This window comes from Dufourea novaeangliae, unplaced genomic scaffold (assembly GCF_001272555.1).
Source record: "Dufourea novaeangliae isolate 0120121106 unplaced genomic scaffold, ASM127255v1 scaffold81, whole genome shotgun sequence".
Lineage (NCBI taxonomy): Eukaryota > Metazoa > Arthropoda > Insecta > Hymenoptera > Halictidae > Dufourea > Dufourea novaeangliae.
In genome coordinates this window covers 727,501-747,671 of record NW_015373973.1, presented here as the reverse complement: position 1 = coordinate 747,671, position 20,171 = coordinate 727,501, and the positions used below count along the sequence as shown (strand labels likewise).

General features: G+C 45.5%; 2 protein-coding genes across 3 annotated transcripts in view; one reads left to right on the top strand and one right to left on the bottom strand.

Annotated features, from left to right (window-relative positions):
* Nucleotides 1–20,171, bottom strand: part of LOC107186926 (dedicator of cytokinesis protein 3) — a 47,373-nt gene that overhangs the window by 16,796 nt on the left and 10,406 nt on the right. Inside the window, 1 exon segment of the mRNA XM_015574894.1 lies at nucleotides 19,187–19,335. Coding sequence (XP_015430380.1) covers nucleotides 19,187–19,335 — 149 coding nt within the window.
* Nucleotides 329–18,726, top strand: LOC107186927 (innexin inx3). Of its 2 annotated transcripts, none has more exons than XM_015574895.1 (5): nucleotides 329–957; nucleotides 12,840–13,030; nucleotides 14,635–15,059; nucleotides 15,664–16,059; nucleotides 16,497–18,726. In XM_015574895.1, the coding sequence occupies exons 2-5, from the start codon at nucleotides 12,868–12,870 to the stop codon at nucleotides 16,701–16,703; spliced, it is 1,191 nt and encodes a 396-aa protein (XP_015430381.1). In that variant the 5' UTR covers nucleotides 329–957; nucleotides 12,840–12,867; the 3' UTR covers nucleotides 16,704–18,726. The 2 variants fall into 2 exon arrangements, with proteins under 2 accessions (XP_015430381.1, XP_015430382.1); XM_015574896.1 differs by lacking the exon at nucleotides 329–957 and adding an exon at nucleotides 988–1,074.

Here is a 20,171-nt window from a genome sequence, read left to right as displayed (position 1 = left end):
GCATCTTTAGTTTCAATTCAGTTATTTAAAAATACTGTCAAATGGAGGAACCTTATTCAAAATATTACATGTAACATCGATTAACGATCAGATGGTCCAACACTTGAAATTCGCCGTGAAAATAAACGAATCCGGATAGCAAAGGAAGAGGACATTCGGAAAGTACGATGCAGCAGCAGATTTTCAATGAATTGTGCGGTCGTGCTGCAGTGATTTCCCTTGGCGGGCGACTATACGCACCTGATAGAGTCGCCCCCACGCTCGGCACTCGACAGACGGAGAGCAAGATGGCGGGGAGTGGTGGGGCCCAGAACGAGTCCCTGACTCTGTTCGGTTCAGTCGCTGTTCGAACGCCGGGCCCCGTCGGTGTGCTTCGCGGCTTCATTCGGACCCTCGAAATTCTCCCTAAAACCGTTCGTTTACGCCAACACCCACGGAGAGGGAGAACGAGAACGAGAGATAAAGAGAGTGAATCAGACGTACCGCCGCGCGCGCGTTAGGCATTAATTCTCCAACACACAACGACGCGTTGATCGCTCTTATCCTTCCCCGCTCTTTCTCTTCGTTCGTGCTACGACCGGTCACATTGACTAGGGCCGAGAACCAATTCGAATTCGATTAGAATAATAGGATATCGCGCGATAGACGGGCCGAAACGGTGAGACGGTGTGAGGTGCCCAAGGATCTGTAGTTACTCGACTACACAGCCACACAGGAAGGAAAAAAGACGCCGGCACTTGGGACAGTTTGTCCCTAGTCCAGGAGATTTCACGGAAACGGACGCGGGAAACTCGCAGGAAGAAAAAAAGGCGATCGACCAATAAGCGTGTGGTTCCTGTGCTATTGGCCCGTGGGAAAACAAAACAACCCACACGAATCGGACGAACTTATTCGGTTGTCGCTGGTGTGGATTTTGGAAACTGGTTTTAGCCGCCAGTGCCGATCCGAAAAGAAAAGGTATTGTTCAGTAATCGTTCGTGGTTATTTTTCTCGGGCGTCATGCGGTTGTACAGTGGTTGAAATTGGTGGTGGATAAATATTTCGAGTTTCCGGCGAAGGACGCACTTCCTCGAGGTTTGTATCGCATATAGTTCGCGTGAAGTGACTAGTGTAATAGTCTTTTTATCACGGAAAAAAAAACTTGAAAAATACCTTGGGGCCGTCAGGATACAATGTAATCGTAATGGCGACTCGCCGAATGAACGTACAAGATACGCGTGGTCTAATCGCTGCTTTCTGTTTATGTTGCGTGTCGCGACACCGATTTTACTCGTAAGACGTAAACACAGGCTTAACCTTTCCGTGCAAACACATCCTGTGCAGAGTTCTTTCAATCAGGTAAATGCGTATTTAATGAGACAAAAATTCCTGACGAATAATACCCGATCGTTTCAGCGAAAGAAATCAATCTGAAGTAATCCTTCTACGAATAAAAACCGAAACGGCCAGGTGAACTGTAAACTGCATCTAGAAATTAGCTTAAAGCTTCTCTCAAACTTTCCATTGTATCCGAAAACTGCCTCGTTGTTTCATGATTGTCTCGATCGAAGGAAAGGGCAATCTTAAAAGTAAAGTATCTTACTCTCACCTTGGTTGAAAGACCCGAGCCAATGAATGTTATCGACGAACTGATAAACGAGGTTTGCCCGCAGGACCAATGCAACGGTCCTTCGCGGTCTGCTGCCAGGTTTCACCGCCAGATAACATTCCGATAAGAAATAAGGTTTTACATTGTTACACGAGGGTCCATACGTGTATAGGATGTCTGAAAATATCTGGATTCCTAACAAAAGTAAATGATTTCTGATGAAGTAAATCGAAAAGGTGGTAAGAAAGTTTGTCGAAGGACTGTGTGTAGACCTTAGGTACTTCGATCGTAATTTCTTTACTGTCGAGTCCCCTAACAAAAATAGTGCAGTCCATTTTGGATTTACGTGTTCACGGGAAATCCCAATCGTTCGAGTTTTACCAGGTATTTCAGGACACCCTGTGTACATACGTTCGAGGAACTAGCGAGTGGCCACTGTGTATACCTAGGAGACCCGAGCTTAACTCACGTTCACCGAAAGTTTGTCGGAGATAATACCGTTTCCATAAAAATGTCTCCGAGAAAAGTGAGCAGAGTAAACGTGGCCCCTCGATCGATCTCTCTCGCGTTTCGTTGTCATGCGGTGACCAGCTGAAACTTCATCCAGACTCCGAGCAACGTCCTTAAGCGCGTTTAAGATGAAATTGACCCGCGGGCCACGGGGGAGGGGCTCTCTCATCCGTCGTCTTACGTCGTGTTCAAACGAAACAACGGCTCCTCGGCAAGCGGACAGGGCCGAGTTCTCGCGGTTCTTCGGTACCGGGACCACGAGATCCAATGAAAATCACCATTGGCGGAGGAGCTCTTAACCCCGTTCGAAACGCGTCACGGGGAGCGTTAAAGTCTCTCGGCTGCACGTTTTACGCGGCTGTCTCTCGTGTGTGCCCTGTCCTGGAACTGGTTTGTCCGGAATGGAAATCTCCCGAGGACCGACCGAACCTTCGATCCGCCATAAGCGGTACCCCACGATTTCGACCGGTCTCGGAATCCGGTGCTACACAAGGAACAATTAAGTTGAAATTTCAGTTCATAATTGTACTATGAATTTCGATACTATTAGTAAAGGTTCAACGATCTATCGTGTGATGCAACTTTCCAATCTACATACAATCTTCAAAAACCTGTATAGACTTTTTGCAGAGTTCCCCAATGAGTTCTGTTATCGATCGAAAATATTTACCGAACATCGTAGATAGCGAGAATCAATATTTGCTATCAATATTGGTCGTTCACAAACGACGAGGTACATTTAAATCGCCAGAATTATCCGTTTTGTTTAATGCTTCTACATTTTGAAACTTCATCAAACTTGAATGTGCAACACGCGCGTTTGTTCGTAAAAGTGGTTTTACGGTGCACCGTTCGCGATACACAGTGTGTGGAGGCCAGCAGTGTTTTGCCCGTAATGAAATGCAATACGCGTACACCACGGGATCTCTTTTTCTCTCCGAGTGCTGCGTTGAGTTTCGCGCGCCCGCTATCTTCGCTTGTATAACGCATCTTTCCTCGGTATCCTCTCGTTTCATGGAGGTTGTTGACGTATCAGCATGATTCATAAAACGCGTCGGTTATATTACACACCTACATCCGGGATCCCGCCACCAAAGCGTCGAACGGACTGGATCTTTTTATCTCGTAACGATATACAATATGTACGCGAGTATTGTCCTCCGTTTTCTCCTTTTTCCTTCGTTTCAGGCCGTTGATCAAGCATTTCGTGGCAGCTCTCTCGATTGTCCCGACAGCGAAACCGGCCGCGTAGTTACGGCTGAACCGATAGTCCAGCAATTAAAATCGACGGAGGCATTATTTCATCGATCGTATAAACGTCATTTACGATTCAGCATCGAGATCTCGTTGGCTGGAATTTTTTCCATGCCTTTATGATACTAGAAAATCGCATCGGCATTCACCTTTCACTCGATGACGAGAGGCGAGTGCCCTTCACTCGCCGATATTGTTCCTAATGCGATACACCGGGTCGATTCATGGATGACGCGCGCGAGGTCTCTTTCGGCTGCCATCGCGCTCTCGAAATTGTATCTTTGCGCGGCGTTCAAGTCTCCAGCCCAGTATGTACAGTTTCCCAGGACTTCCCTCTAATTATCATTTACCAGTCGTGTTTAACTGAATTCGAACGTTTGAATGGCACCTCATTCGAGACTGGAAATTTAAGAAGCCACGAATCAAGTATATACATCGACGACGAACGTATTACCGAAGAACAGGAAAGTTACGAAAAAGAACAATAGAGAGCAATACCGAGACGAGACACATTACGAAGAAGTTTGTTCTCCAGACGGCACGGTGTGTTTACCGAATCATTTGACAGCTGAAAGAATTCCCGTGTCCCAGAAAGTTCGGATCTAAGTATCCAGAACAGGACGACACCGGTGTGTTCTTCTTGTACGTTTTATTTCGCGACGTCGATGCATCGCTATATCGAGAAAGTAACAGCTGCCCGCCACACGAGAAAGAGAGGGAACGGGGGATTTCACGGATCGATGAAACGGGAAATTCCGATAAAACTCTGGTTTCTATTCCCAGGGAGCGGTCGATCCGCCGCATCGGCTACGACGATGAAACGCGATCGATCGGAGGCGTTGACCAACCACGATCGCGTACGATCGGCGACGCGGACGGTTAAAAGTCCCGACTGTGTGGTTACCGCGAACGTAACGGGTAACTGTAAATTCCCTTTCCACGGTTAGTCTCTCTCTTGACTCGTCCTAACGTCGTCGTCGTGGTCTGGAAAAAACGTCCACGCGCTACCTACGTGTACGTACACCTCCCGTCTTCCCACCGAACACCGTTAACTCGATCGATGATCCTGGTGCCAGCTGATAACAATTCATTTTCGTTGCTGGAATTCATGATCGGGGGGGCAAACCGGTCAACGCGCCGACGAGGATCGAGTGTCTAAGAATCCAGACTGATGAAAATTTTAACTTAACTTTGGAACGAACAGAATGAAATTTAGACATTTTTTATATTGCAATATATGTGAAATATTTAGCACTACAATTGAGCAATTTTTAGAAAGTAGGGTACCTAAATCAGTTTGGCTTCCGGGAGGCTCGAATGTACACGTAGGTATACCGGAGTAGTTGGTGTAAAGTTCACGACAGACTGTTCGGAGCGTAAAATAAAATTTTCTCGCCAAGAGGTTCCATTCCAAGGGAAACCGGTTTTGAAAATACATACGTGGGCTGTGAGCGCGTGCTTGCCTACAACTCTGTTCAATGGATCCCACTGCGGATGATTGTCGCGTTCGTACGTACAGGACTTTACCCGGCGATACCGAAGGAACAAAGATTTAAGGCTTCCACGGATCGACGTCGTTGAGGTACAATTATCGAGACTTTCGAATAACGAGCCCTGTCCTATTGGAAAGTATTATCTCGGCGTGTAACCACTGTGTCGCGCATTGCAGTATGTGTGCAATACTGGCAAAAACATTGAAATAATTTGTTAAAAAGGATGTGGTTTCCTGCTCGAAAGCGCCAAGTAAGGATACGCTGGCAAGCAGGCGAGAATATCCATGATCACCGCGTATCAGATATCATGGCTGGCATAAGGTCAGCTAATTTCACTCCGAAGGTATATACGCCGGGCACGGAATTTAATTAATCAAGGTCACCGATCATGTGCAACCTATTCGAGGCTCATGAAAATGCATGAGAGAGTCGCTGCCATTTCGCCGGTTGGTTCGCCGACCCTCTGGAAGCTCAATAAACATTTAATAAAGTTTTCTTGCGGGTCGAACGGACAGCCCAAGTGCTGGAATAAATTACGGGCCAGGGCTCTGTGCTCGAAGGAACGCACTGACCGCGGCTGAATGGCATCTCGCCCTGTTTCATAACTCCGTGCTCTCTGTGCTGCTGCTAGTTACTCGGATCGCAAGCACGCCCGGTCAACTACATCCTCCATTCGGCCACCCTAGCAACAACAAAGCATTTGCATTCGTTCCCGGAGACTTTCCTGCAAACCGAGTCCCGAGGAAATTGCCGGCACCGGGGAATCGACTCTCGAGGCTCGAACGCTGCGGCATAAATTACACCCACCTTTGTTCCCTTTAACCCGGCTTTATCCCTCGCGAGCCGAAGCTCTCTCTCTCTCTCTCTCTCTGTCTGGACACACCGTGGTCGCCGTGAAACTGATTCGAGTCAAGTTTCCAATCTCCTACGTGGTGTATCACATCGTCCACACGGTTTTCAACGGTCTCCGAGAGATTAATGGTACTCGATATTGTTTAACTTGGACGACACGTTTTACATTTGACATCCGTACTACATATAAACGGATCAATTGGACCCAGAACGGATTCTATTAAACTGTGTGTGTGCGTCCGTCGACGAAAGTAATCTTTATACTTCGCAGAGGTACCTCTAATATCTTTCAGTTTCCACCGAAGCTGGTATTTTCGTTTCATCCTAGAGGACAAAGTTCAGAGGATAATCCGCATAGAGCGAACAAACTCGTATATACGAGTATATACGTGGAAAGTATTTCACGAAGAAGGAATGGGAGTTTACAACGGGGAAGAGAGGAAAAAAAGTTTGTTGCGTTATCGAACCAACCGGTGGTTGGTGTCGGTGTATGCGGGCCACAAGGTTTCTGTCCGTGTTTGTCTGAAAAGTGAAACAAGGGACGCCGTGTGCACATAGAGGCGCTGGCCGTAATCCGTAAATGCCGAGGTCGCGAGCGCTCGAGCACGTCGGAAACACGAGGAAAGCGAAAATTTCTCGGATTTATCCTGGGTTCTCAGCCCGGAGAATCCCCCTTATGGTATCGCGGTAACTGCATTTCGCGCGAGTCGTGTATTTTTCAACATCGTCGGAGCGTGGTTGAACGTTGAAACGAAACCGTGGGCTGAAACTCTTTCTGATTTCGTGTCAAGTACGAACACCGTAGACGTTTCTTGTAGGTTTTTCTGCTCGATCGAAAGGGGACAAGCGATTTAACTGTACACGATTTGTAAGAATCGAAGGTCCATAGGCAAGAATACGTCCTTCTGGAGGCACACGGATCTGCGATGAAAAGAACTCGATAGAAACGTTAGATCACATTATTTCCGCGAAATCATTTTTGCATCATTGCTTGCATCACTCGCCTGGAATATATAGAGATTAATAAAACCAAGGAAACAAAAAAAAATCGTGTAGAATGGTACTGAAAACGATTTGTCGGCTAGACGCGAAATTCCGGGCCCCGTTTCTGCTAGGAACATTATCCTTGAGCCGAGAATAACTAGGGACCACGTAAATCTCTTCGGTACTTAACGCTTTAGTTTGCAGTCAGCATTATCCTTCATTAGCTCCGCTGTATAACCACGTAAATCACGTGGAGGCTGTAATTATCGATTCGTGTGGCGGCTCTGCAGTTTACTGGTATAAATTCTCTGGAAATTGAGAAGACTCATTCACGATAGACGACGATGCTCGCCGATGATCGAGTCGAAAGTTTTCGACGATGAATGGGCGCGTCGCGTGGAACTTTACGAGACTATGTAGGTGACGCGTGCTCGTCGAGATCGTCTGTGATCGTTTACAGAGAACTCGAATAGATTCAACAATATGATTCCGGGAGTTGAATAGTGTTTCCAGAACTGAATTGGACTTATAGACTTCTCTTTGCGTGTGTTAACTCTCTATAGCCCGAATGTCTTTTCGTGTTTATAAAAACATTTGTTTAACGTAAAACCAACAAATATGAAGCGCTAAATACAAATCAACAATGAATGTACAATTTACAATGATTTTATTATTACTCCGATATCTCAAGCTAGAGTTGATAATCGATGCAAAGAATCTTATCGGTCAGCAAAAAGGGGTCATACAAAATGTATACGCCACATAGCGGGCAAAAACCTTTCCATTCACATTTTTGCTTCCTCGTATAATTTGTAGAGTAATACAAAGCATATGTATGTACTTATTTGTTGCATATAAAGAACATAAGGTGTGAACGATAAATCAGTCAGAAATTTAGATGAGACAAGTACTGATAGTATATAGTATACTATAATATATGTGAATAGGTATACATGGGAATGGAAAGCGTTAGTTACCGTTAATCTATGTAGGCGGCGAAGTTTTTTTATTCTCAAAGATGGCGTACCTTCAAAATGCAGCAACCCCATATACCCCATCCCGTATCCATATATACAAATCAATGCTTCAAAGTCACACAGGGTTATAGAGTGTTAACCTTTGTTTTAATTGAATTTCGTGCCCCTCATTTTAAAGGATTACTCGAACAATATCATGGACTGCAGTTAAGAATCGTCTAGTTCAGGAACACAAATGCAGTCCACCCCTCGTTACATGTTTCTCGGATGATCCTAATAAATAACGCATAGCGAGGAAAATTTGAACTTGTAGCCGCGCACAAGATTAACGCCGAGCCACGATATTTCCACCGAATAAGAAGCCAAGCGAAGTAATCGCGTCTCACGCGTTTCCAAACCCGTTCTTGATATCTCGTAACCCGATAGGGGTAATTCGTATAGGGAGGATGGTGTGTGGGTTGCGGTTACGAGAGCCGAGCCCCGCTCAAAAACCACCGTCTCGCGGTCGCGGTAGATTCCAGTCTGTGCCTGAAAATCGGAACTCAATACCCGACGATTACCAGCGTGGACAGAAGCCGGGGGGATCATCGATGGTCACCGAGAAACGTGTTACGCGTACGAGAATTTCTAACCGAATCGATGAAGGAATATTTTCTACCGGTTTTCGTTTATCCCGTAAACTCGTGTTTCGGTGAGATACAGCTTAAGTTGTTGTATTTTATATAGTAGTCGTTTTGATGTAGTTGGAGGATACGTTGAGAGATTGAATTTACTTCTTACGGTACCTATATTACAAAATCATAGAAATCCACTAATTTGCCATCTCGTAGATTTATCATAATTACTTACGATATTAATTTATGATTACCATAAATTTGCAAAGTTCCTCGGTATGTATTCGGATAATCGTTCCAGCGATATTAAAAGACAGCGCCCGAAGACCATCATCGAAACCAACTCCCGAACTAAAGGAATTAAGAGTAGCAGACGTTCTTTATAGAGTTTAATGAATCGTTCCAATAACTGTCCAAGCCATCGTCGGGGAACTCGGGGCGGTAGAAAGCGTGGTCTTTTCTGGTGTCGTCAGTGTCCACTCCCGCATTGCTTCCCTCTCTCTGCGGTTCGAAGAAGCGTGTGCACGAGAGGAATCATGGACCGTTGTCACGGAAAATCTCAGATTCTCGCGGAGCAATCGAAATACTCGGAACTACGGGTTTAACGTAAGAATGGGGAAAAATTTCAACTTGTAGCCTTCAACTTCAGAAATTTTCCGCCATTATTAGGAGTTTCGTGCATGTATTTAAGTCGATAGGCATTTCTACGGGCTAAAAATAGTATTTCTACTTAATAGATTCATTATCCCCATTCTATGGGAAGAGCAAATATTGCACGCAGTGGTGTTACACCACTGGTGTATGACAAATATTGTCTGAAATCTTTAGAAGATTCAGTGCTACGTCCGCCTAAGAGTTTCACTACCAAAAGTAGATTTTACCATGCACTCAGACCTGAAATCAAGTCTCCAAATAGTTGTGCCGTTGTACTCTCGAGTGTAAAGCTCACAAGATTCTACTCCAGAGTGGACACAGGCGTGAGAACAGCTCTCTCTCGAGAGAGTTCTTCCCTCGCGTGGATTCGTAGCATAAATGTAAACCGAGAGATCAGGAATATTTTACCGGAAGAAGCAAACGTTTCTCGTAACAGTTCGTATTCGTAATAATTAATCGTCAGTTCTTAATAATTAATAATTCGTATTAGTGTTACGTAACAACTGTTTCACTTTCCACGATATCCTCGAGCACGAAGGGAAATGGAGCGTCAACGATAACGTGAATAAGAAAAAGAAAAGAATCGAGATTGGAGAACGCTGGGAAGACAAACCAATTAGAGAATGGAGAGTTGCGAAACGTCAGGCGACGCGATTCCAGCAGAAATTATAGATCGTTTTAAATCATCCATCGCTGCGAAACGACCGCCGCCGCACCGCAAACTCGACGGTCTGAAATTACACGCGATCCCCCTCGTGGAATACGCTTGCAAACCACTTGCACACGGTGTCTCGCGGAACAAAAAACTCGCGAAGTTTAACTGTAATCAGCCCACGTGTGTAATGTTATAGCTGGACATCATCCTTGTGTCCAGGTGAAAATGGCTGCATCTCAAGAAACCCTACGAAAGCTCTCTTCGAAGTTGCCCAGCGTGTCGTGTGTGTTCGAAAGTTCAGTAACCATATTTTCCCTCGAGGAATATTCACGGAAAATATATATTATATATTCCAGGAGAATATCTACGAAAAACCTTTCAATTTCCTGTACTCGCAAAAATTTTGTATTCCGCCGCGGCGAAAAGGAGCTCTCCTCGTTCGCGTTGTACGTTGTGGCAACCCTGCTTGCTCAGAAATTGACCCTCTGCAACGGCACGCGCCTCGACCGCTCTCAATTAATTAACTAATAATCTTCTAACTACCTACAACTCGGTCGCTTCGGTTTACAAGCTCGAATCTGACGCGTTCAGTGCTCGTAGGAAGCGAATTTCAAACTCCGAACAAGTAAGAAATACATACGTAATTACTAATAACAGACGCGTACGAGATACTACGTCGAAGTGAAAATCAGACGCAAGGAAATTCTGATAACTGTGTCACCATTAGTGATTCCATTAACACAAATAACATTTGAAACACGTGAGCTTCATTTATCTGCTGTTTTTAAACACTTTCTTGACAAACATGTGATCCTGAAGTCTACTGTAAATAGTAATTCCAAAAGGAATTTTTCGCCTGACAACTCCAACACCAATAACTGGACGACGCCAAGTCGTGAAAGCCTGAAAATTCTGATTACAAAAGTTCTTTCTTCACCATCTTTCGTGCGAGTGCTGTTTGCTCTGACATTGTTACGGGGCGTAAAAGACACGCAAAAGGGAGGATCGAGGGTGAATTCTCGACGCGCAGAAGGGGAGTTGCGGTTCGTAAACGAGATTTTTTTTTCACTGGTTTCGGCTGTTCGACAAAACACGCGAGTGTTTTTTGGAGCGCGACGCCGAACGAAAATCCCGCCGCCGCGGAGCAGCTCCATTCTTGGCCACGCTTTTGTTTCGTCGTGAGAACAATCGACGAGCTGAAGAGCAGCGGTGGCGCGGCGATGCCGAGCGACGGGGCCTCTATATCGATCTTCCGTACATCTGCCGTTTCCGGCTGTGGCGGCAAGGTTGCTACCGGTACTCCGCAGAAACTCCTCGACCGCCCGGAAACGCGCGCGTAAAACTCCGCCGATTCAATCGCGGTCTATCGACCCTTAACATCTCGATCCTTTGTTTTCTGCTCGAGCTTCCTCTTTCGTGGGTTTTTTTTTCTTTTTCAACCGGATATTCTTTTCGAGAATTCTCTATTCGATCTCGTTAGACGATCCAGGCATGCTTCTGGATCATAAGTACACGAATAACGTATTTGAAAAGAAAACTTAATACAGAGTAAATGTACCAATTACTGCCACCTTAAGATTGTAGCATAACTCCAGTGTGGAACATAATATTATTTAACATGTCCTTCATTAGAAGGCATAGTTTTATACATTAAATACGAAGAATTAATAAATAAATGTCATCCCAATAATTAAAGTAATTTTTATATACATTAACAAGTGCAGTTGCAGCGTATATGCAAACCTATTCAAAAGATAATAAATCAAAATCCTTGAAATCATCTTTGAAACTGGAATTTTGTATACATATTACATCTTTTAATTTTATTCGTTCGAGTTCTATTTCTATGTTTCAAATGTACTGCATAAGCCATACCAAAGTTGGCGGCTTCGTCGAGTTCAGGCTTGAAACGTGTGGGCAAGAGTCAGTCATTGGATTGTCAAGCACATCTGAGAAAGCACGCTCGATCTCTCTCGCGAGTAGCCGAAGAGATAGCCCCTTTTCCACGCGTAGTCGTAGCATTCCTATTCCACGATCTGTTCGGTCAGTTCTTGCTTTACGTATGTATCGTGTGTCGCGTGTGTTTTATTTTCGCGACCAATAACTCGGTCGTTGCTATTACCAACGACGGGGAGTTTAAATTAGCGCCCACGATTTCTCTAATTGAATATTACAGGCTCAGCAAACGAGCACATGGCGGGCGAGTCGGATCGAGCCATCGGCTACGCCCAGGCGAAAAGAAACTCCCATGGTGGATTTACCTTTTCTTTAGAACTGTTTTTAACGAACTCTGAAGCATTATACTGATCAGAGTATTTTATACAGAAGTAATGCTCAAATGCTTCAGTACTTTGTACGGAAAAGTTCAGATTTCTGGAAAAATTCGTAACCAATGATCGACGGTTTAATTCTTTCGAAGGTCATTTAGGAGGGTGACCTTGACAACATACCCATGTCAAGGTCAGGGTCATCGGATGCAGGTGCTCTTCGGAAGTTCATCCATAAATTTATCCACTTTTGTTGGTTACAGAATTCTTTATACAGTACAATCTATTAATATAAAAATTTGGACGAAGAAGTCTATATAATAAAAACTCTACAAGTAACGAAATGGATAAATTTATTACGTAGAAATCTCGAAAATGTGAAATTTATCTGTCGCAATCTTCCATACGTTTAAATTTGTCAAGTCTATTATTACCGGTAATTAACGGAGGTATCGCGGGTGGGTCGAGACTCGAAACGATTGAAAAGTCAAGATACACGCCGCCTTGACGCGCTGCTCGTTAACCGTCACGCGAGCCCAAGAGACGTCGCGTCGGCGGCGTCGGGCGTTCCTGTGTTCCCGCGACGTGTTGTATCGAGTACATTGACTCACCGTGTGTAACCGAGTTACTACTCGATAAGAATGTAAATGCTCGGCCGTAGGAGTCGTATCGATGACCGAGAGTTTCAGTTTCGATCGCGATTGCATACACACGGTTGCAACTGAACGCCTATGCCACGCTCCACGCACTCTGAACAAACAAGGCACCAGACAGCGTCGTCCCCCCCGCGTACGCGTGAAGACGCGCGGGAGCCAGCCGCGTTTTCCCATCGGGATCCCCGTTAATTCATCAAGCTAATTACCCTAATCACGACTATCATCTATCCCAGTGGACGTACACGCGCGCGAGTATGCCGTTCATCAATCGGTGGACTGTCTAGCTGTCCGAGCGTCGACGTCGCGCGATGAATTTATCGTTTGGTTGTTTACAGGGGGCGGCCGTAACCGAGGGAGGACGGAATGGCGGTGTTTGGCTTGGTCTCGGCTGTGGCCGGGTTCGTCAAGGTACGATACCTCGTGGACAAGGCGGTGATCGATAACATGGTGTTCAGGGCCCATTACAGAATCACGTCCGCGATTCTGTTCGCCTGTTGCATCATCGTGTCCGCCAATAACCTCATAGGTAAGCAGCTGCGCGCCCACAAACTTTTTTCGATGCCCGATATTTTTACCGCCTTTTGGGGAGGAACTTCGAGAGCAAACTTTGCACTCGTTCGACCAACTTATCGTCCGACTTTATCGGTTTATGCCCGCTCGGCCAATGGTACTTTGGAATTACAGACGAGAGACATCGTGAGAAGTGGGGTTAGAGAAACGATTGTCGCCTTACGATACGTGTCTGCTTTTGTTTCTCACCGGATGAGTAAACATCGTCGACCTTTTCGTTGCATCTCCGCGGCACAAGACACACGTGTTCTCGTTATTTTCGCGGCGACCCTGCGACGGGAATGTAAAATTAATCCGCGACGTGTCAGTTTCGAGGTCGTGTATTAGGTGTTGACACGCGGAACGCGCTCTCGGGACAAAGGGACATTGTGCGCGCCACCGGTATATACGATGGCCTCTGTGATTCGCCGTACAACCGAAAACAGGGTGGATAATCGTGCGTCCCCCAAGGCGTCCACCTATTCTCCAGGCCGTATATGTATATACATCAGACGATCGAATACGCTGATCGAAAGTCGAATGGGAGCTTCTACCATCGTACGCGCAAGCATCTCTAGGGTAGAGAAGTATTTTTATCGTCGGTGTATAACATACCTTTCCGATATATTATGCAGCCGGAGCTCCGCTACAGAGCCTGCATACCAATCACTCGCGAGCGCACGTCCTCGAACGGAACGACTTCGCGCGGATAATTGTTTATTCTTGTCCGTTGCAATTACTCTGTCGCAGAGCGAAGTAACGTGTGGAAAGATGATCCTCTTAGCAGCTGTCTCTTCTGGGTCAAAGATCATCGGCGGGGATTGCATAAACGGTCGACGCAGGGCGCAGACGGGTTGCGATTAACGTAACACACCGGTGTCCCGTTTCGAGGACACGCGTGTGCTTATTTATCGGCAAGATGAATCCCGGAGCGTTATACACATATATATATATATATACATGTATGTACCTACGTGCTGCTCGACCGGAGACCTCCGGATTAGATACGAATGATATATCCGCAGGAACTGCAGCGCGCGCGCGCTCGCGTTATCGTCCGACCGTTAACGGCTAGGCCATCATCTGTGCCTCTGCGCTCCCGTTGCATCCACCGAGGACACGTGTTGCCCAGCTTCCCGACAAGCACCACCGATCGACGCGTTCCCGTCTCGAGACGGCCGGAATCGCCATTTGCATAATTTACCGTGTAATTGCGCTTGTAATCGAAACCGACAACGCGCGCCCGTTGTCTAACCGGGTCAATTTGTCGCACATGGCGAGTCAATGTCTAGTTTCCCTCCCGTTTACGTGTAAACAGTTCGAAGGAAAGCTCTACGATAGTAGAAAAATGAGGAACCAGGAAAACAGGAATGCGTTTTTTTTATCGATCAGTCTCACGATTTTCCTATTCCCAGAGATTCGGAGTCACCTCGATATTATTTATTCGATCGGAAATACTTGTTATCGAGTAAATACTACTCTCGACTCTCCCCCTTTTGCTGGACCAAACTGCTACGATGGCGCTACAGGAACCGTTTCAGGTGACGCGACGCGATGACCACTAATCTCTTTCGGTTCCAGGCGATCCGATAAACTGTCTGAGCGACGACGGGGTCCCGGAAAACGTGATAAACACGTACTGCTGGATCACGTACACGTTCACGTTGCCGCAAAACAACGCGAAACCCGTCGGCACCCACGTGGCTCATCCGGGTCTGGGCGGCGACTACGGGGAGAAGAGGTACCACTCGTATTATCAATGGGTCCCGTTCATGCTGTTCTTCCAGGGCTTTCTGTTCTACATACCGCACTGGATATGGAAACAGTGGGAGGAGGGCAAGGTCAGAATGATATCCGAAGGCATGAGGGGGACCATGATCGATAGCAAACAGGAACGACAGGCGAAGTCCCAGCGGCTGGTCAAGTACATATCCGACACTATGACCATGCACAACACCTACGCGGCTGGCTACTTCTTCTGCGAGGCGCTGAACTTCGTTAACGTGGTAACGTTGCATCGTTTATTATCACGGATAAAAGCTTGTCCCCCTTTTACGAGGAGATCGTAAAAGCGCGCGCGAACCTCTAATAACAAGCACGACGGCTCGTTCGCTCGACTTTGTCGCCTCGTCTGCTTCCCGTACCAGAGATACGGCCAGAAGGGGCAGACGAGGAGTGAGAGACGCGTCGGCTTCTCTGAAGGGACTTTTAAAGTAGATCGCACCCGGTACGGAAGCCCCCGATAACCAGATACAATACTGGAGAAAAATCAATGAGAAGCATCCCGAATAATGTACACAACGTGTTGAATAATTTAACGGTGTGTCGCTTAAAGTTTTCGAATGGAAAGACAAATGCCTCTATTTAAATTTGGAAATATAGCAATTGCGATAAGTTTTCTTTATAGTTTCCGTGTGCATCCTTATCGCTTAATAGAACATTTTAATCGTGAGGCAAAGTAGATTTAGAGACGAAAGGATTTGAATTTGTATCCATATTCCATCTTAGTATTTCCAGTTGACTAGGGCACAACTTATTCTGTTCTCCGATGGATAATGTAAATCGCCCAAAAATATATCTGAACGGTTGAACATTATGTGTTCGTTCCAGGTTGGCAACATATTCTTCGTGGACATGTTCCTCGGCGGCGCTTTCCTGTCGTACGGTACCGATGTGCTGAAGTTCAGCAACATGAATCAGGAGCAACGCAGCGATCCCATGGTCGAGGTGTTCCCGCGTGTGACCAAGTGCACCTTCCACAAATTCGGTGCCTCCGGTACCATTCAGAAATTGGACGCCCTCTGCGTTCTCGCTCTGAACATTCTCAACGAGAAGATCTATATTTTCCTGTGGTTCTGGTTCATTCTTCTCGCGGTGTTGACCGGCATCGCTTTGCTGTACAGCATGGCTGTCGTTTTGCTACCCAGCACCCGGGAGACTATCCTCAAGAAACGATTCAAGTTCGGCACGCCTAATGCCGCCAGCGCGCTCATCAGGAAAACACAGGTACACACTTTGGTAGCACCGATAACGAATATTTCGGAAATGGTAAAATCACAATTAGACGATTCTCATCGACAATTCGGTTGTAGACAGAATAGTGGCTTTTCCAGATTTGTCGTCTCCTCGTTTCTTTTTATAAGTGTAACTTATTCTAGACGGTACTCAGGAAAATTATAAGGTACCAAGAGGGTGAAGAAAAGGAAGCGTAAAGAAACATTTAAGTGCGTTTTATAGTTGCCTTATAAGAAAACGAAGGCAACTGCAGGTTCTCAAACCAGTCGAGTTCTTTCCCGTATCGGTTCGTTCGAGTCGCGTGAGGAGCCGCCTCGCGGAATGTCACGGTTCCTCATCCTCGATAATAACCGACACGAAACACAGATGTCACGGATACGTTGACCGACGGCGAAAGGAGTCATTTATTATTTCTACGTAAATTTCAGGTCGGCGACTTCCTGTTGCTTCATCTGTTGGGACAAAATATGAACGTGATGATGTTCAACGAGGTGCTCGAGGAGCTCTGCCGTCACATGCATCTTGGCTCGACGAGCGGTGCCTCGCCCACGTCGGTGCCATCGGCGCCCAGCACCCTCGAGATGTCACCCATCTACCCGGAGATCGAGAAATACGCGAAGGACACTGAGATCTAATCCCACCCACCTTTCCCTTCCTCAGCCTCTTCCAACCGTATCTTTGCCTCCTTCTCTTCTCTATTGTGATAATAACCGAGGGTGCGAGCACCCGTCGATCTCGCGTGAAAGGTTTGCGCTATCGACGACTGACCCTGTGCGACGCATCAGCAAAGAATAATCAAATTCATCAGACGACAGAATTCTTGCCATAGAAATCTACGTGTGTGCCGGTGACTAAAGGCTAGCCAACGGTACCACGAATATCGCCGTCATCCCCAAACACTCACCCCCCGTCCACAGCGCAAACCAACGTTTAGTTAATCGAACAAGTATGTAACGTGACCGAAAACGCGCGCGATACGCATTCGGCACGCGTACAACCGCATTTGTCGCCGTTAAATTATAACGAGCCGAAAATTAGCCGCGTAGAAACGGTCTGTCGGAGTTTTTCTGAAGCAAACAACGCTATCGTCTTTCACCCCCACTATGTAGCTGTAAATCGCGCGTCGGTCAATTATTTTACGGCGATTTAACGAAATCCAGTGACCATGTAATGTACGCAGAGTGGGAATGGTATTTCTGGATTTCTACCTGCGCGTATTCAAATTCCTTTTTGTATTATTGGAAAACGAACGTGACTTTTAGGTATACGTCGATGACTAACTGTTGAGAAACGGTAGTCTGTGGTGTTCCAAATGAAATTCCCTGCGATTCGTACATGAGCGGATGTTGCTTTCGATTTCGTATATTGTTTCATTTACGAAAACAACGTGGTTATAGTTAGTGCTTCCAAAATTCGTAGAAATAAAGGATAAAATGTTTGTAATAAAAGGATAGAAATCTACGAGCTGAAAGTTGTCATTAACGTAACGGCGATACGTTTGCGTGAAAAGCGTGACAGGGATTATTCTTGTTGAGAGACGAAAGAATCTTAGAATGTATTTTTTTTCTTGTATGTCTCGGCGTCGATTTATTTAATTGTTCTGATGCGCGAGGATATGGTAGACTATCGATATACGGGAGGAAATATGTCCGTACAAAAGTGCCACGCAATATTTTTCGATGATGTACGCGCCTGAGATAAATCTGGCGGACAAGAACACCGAACGAGCGCGCTGTTCGTTCGCGTATCGACGTCTGCGCTAATTGGTGCAATTATCCTTAGAGCAAAGAAATACTAGAGTATATATAAATATATATATATAGATGTTTCACAGTTACGTTTCCATTGAACACTTGGAACAAGATTGAAGCGGGCTCAATCCGACGTAGAATTACTAAAAAAATTTGCAAACGGAACCAACGGAATCGTTGGACGAGTTCCGATAGAAATAATTCGCATTTCTACTTACACGTGTCCGCGAGACGTTAGATCTGAATAATTTGACAAATTAGACGTGAACGTTAATCGATAGCTGTAGAGATATTTCAATATTATTTTTCGTTACGACTCCCATTTTACTATTCACGCTGTGCCGTCGTGTTTCATTTTTCACTGTCGCTGCCGAGGATTTCTGTCGAGAGAAACGATTTGTGTTTGCAAGCTCGTAAAAGCAAACGATTCCCGAAACTAAAGCATAATAACGCTGCTTGGCGCGCGCATCTCTGTGCCGTCGAATTCTAATCGTTCGTTGCTCACGTCCCGTTGTTTTCTCAAGTTACTCGCGAGAATGATACAATGCTGCCGCTAAGTATACAATGACAATACCTACGACAATAATTATCTCTATGACTAATTTCGTAGATCTTTTTTTTTTTATATAGTTATATACTACTACTGTTAGTCGCGGTTCAAGTGATATATTAAGATAGACTTAGTTTAAGAGAGAGAGAGAAATGATATAGTTTTAACGATTGTTCGCAATGTGCCTTCTTTCATAGGATTACAGAGTATTTTAGTGCCTAGAACCCCTTAAGACGTTGAAGAGACGAAATGCTCATTTGTAACGATTGCGCCGAAGTCAACGGAAAGACTGCCAACACACGTGCAACGTTAGATGTAAAACGGGAGCAAAGTGAAAGACAGAACGATTCAACTATATAAATAAAGTATACTCTTTCTATGCGACGCGTTTATGTACACACACATTTATTCACGTTCGAGCGATCGAATCGAAACGATCGTAATCCCAACGAGAGTGCTCCCTCTCTCTCTCTCTCTCTCTCAGTGAATTAAACTGGAACCAACCGGCGATAGGAGGAAGCTCGTAATCGTTCGATAAATTTCATTAAATGAACAGTTGAGATCTGTGAGAGATAGCATTGTTCTATCGTGTATTCGCTTATGTTAACGTGTAGGAAAAGTCGTAGTCCATTAATGTTTGTGGATGAATAATTTTGCAATTTTATAGCAGAATTTAGTTAAGGGTATACAAATTCTGATACTTGCAGACACAAAGTTTAGTTCAATGTTCGGGATAATTATTACATCAGCCTACAATGTTTAAATCTCAACTATCGGATGAACGGTATGTATCATCGGTCTGAATTCAGAAACTTACCGATTTCCCCAGTCCACTTTGTTGATGATCCGAAGCTTCAATTCCCGCGTCTGATCGGTCGTCAAGGTGCCGGCCAGAAGCTGTCGCCGCCAATCTAGTAACTCTCGCATCACCTTCCTCAGCGTGCTGAACTTGTAATTCTCCCGTTCCTGGATACGCCCAAGTAATTTGAAACGTTTAAATTAGCTCCAAGATTCGCGACCGGGCGGGACGGCGAAAATCGTGTTACAACTAGGATTGGAGTACGACTGTGTCTGTTGGAAAAGACAAATCGATACGCTCCATACGGGATGGTTTCGCTGAGAGAGGGACCGATTTTGAGAAAAAGAACCTTGAAACTCTAAACCCTTTGTACCATATATTTAAATCACATTCTACATTACGATATTATTTAAAGAACATCCTCCCTACGATACCTTTTCCTTGTAATCTTCGGACACTTAAAATTTGTCGAGTCCTCTCGAAAACATAAGAAACGATCTTACTTTTACATGTTAGCATAATCTGACAAGAATTCATCTTTGTTGGGGGGAGCAGGATGACACTAACTTTGGAAATGTCCATCTTCGAACAAGAATCGATCCGTATACACCTAATATGAAGTTAATAGAGCCTGCGTTACGAGGAGTGACCGGTCCTCGTATCCACTTACCGGTCAAACGCAACGCGTACTCGATCGGTCTCGAAAATCGAATCTGTCGACATCAAAGGCTTCGTTCGTCCCCGCAAGCGCAATTTACGTCCTCAAAGGGAGCACTCTGCCCCCCCCCCTCCCCCTATCACGATTTTCACCGTAATACTAGTCATCCCCTCGATAACAAGGAATTCCCCGTGACTTTGAATAATTTGTTCGCGAGACGGAGACCGTCCGCTGCTATTTGTTTTAGCGCATAATCGCGCGGAGCGGCGCGATACAACGCGAGACCGATTTCGTTCGTTAAATATTCACCGGCTGAAACGCGACTCTTGTTCCTTCCCGTTTTTC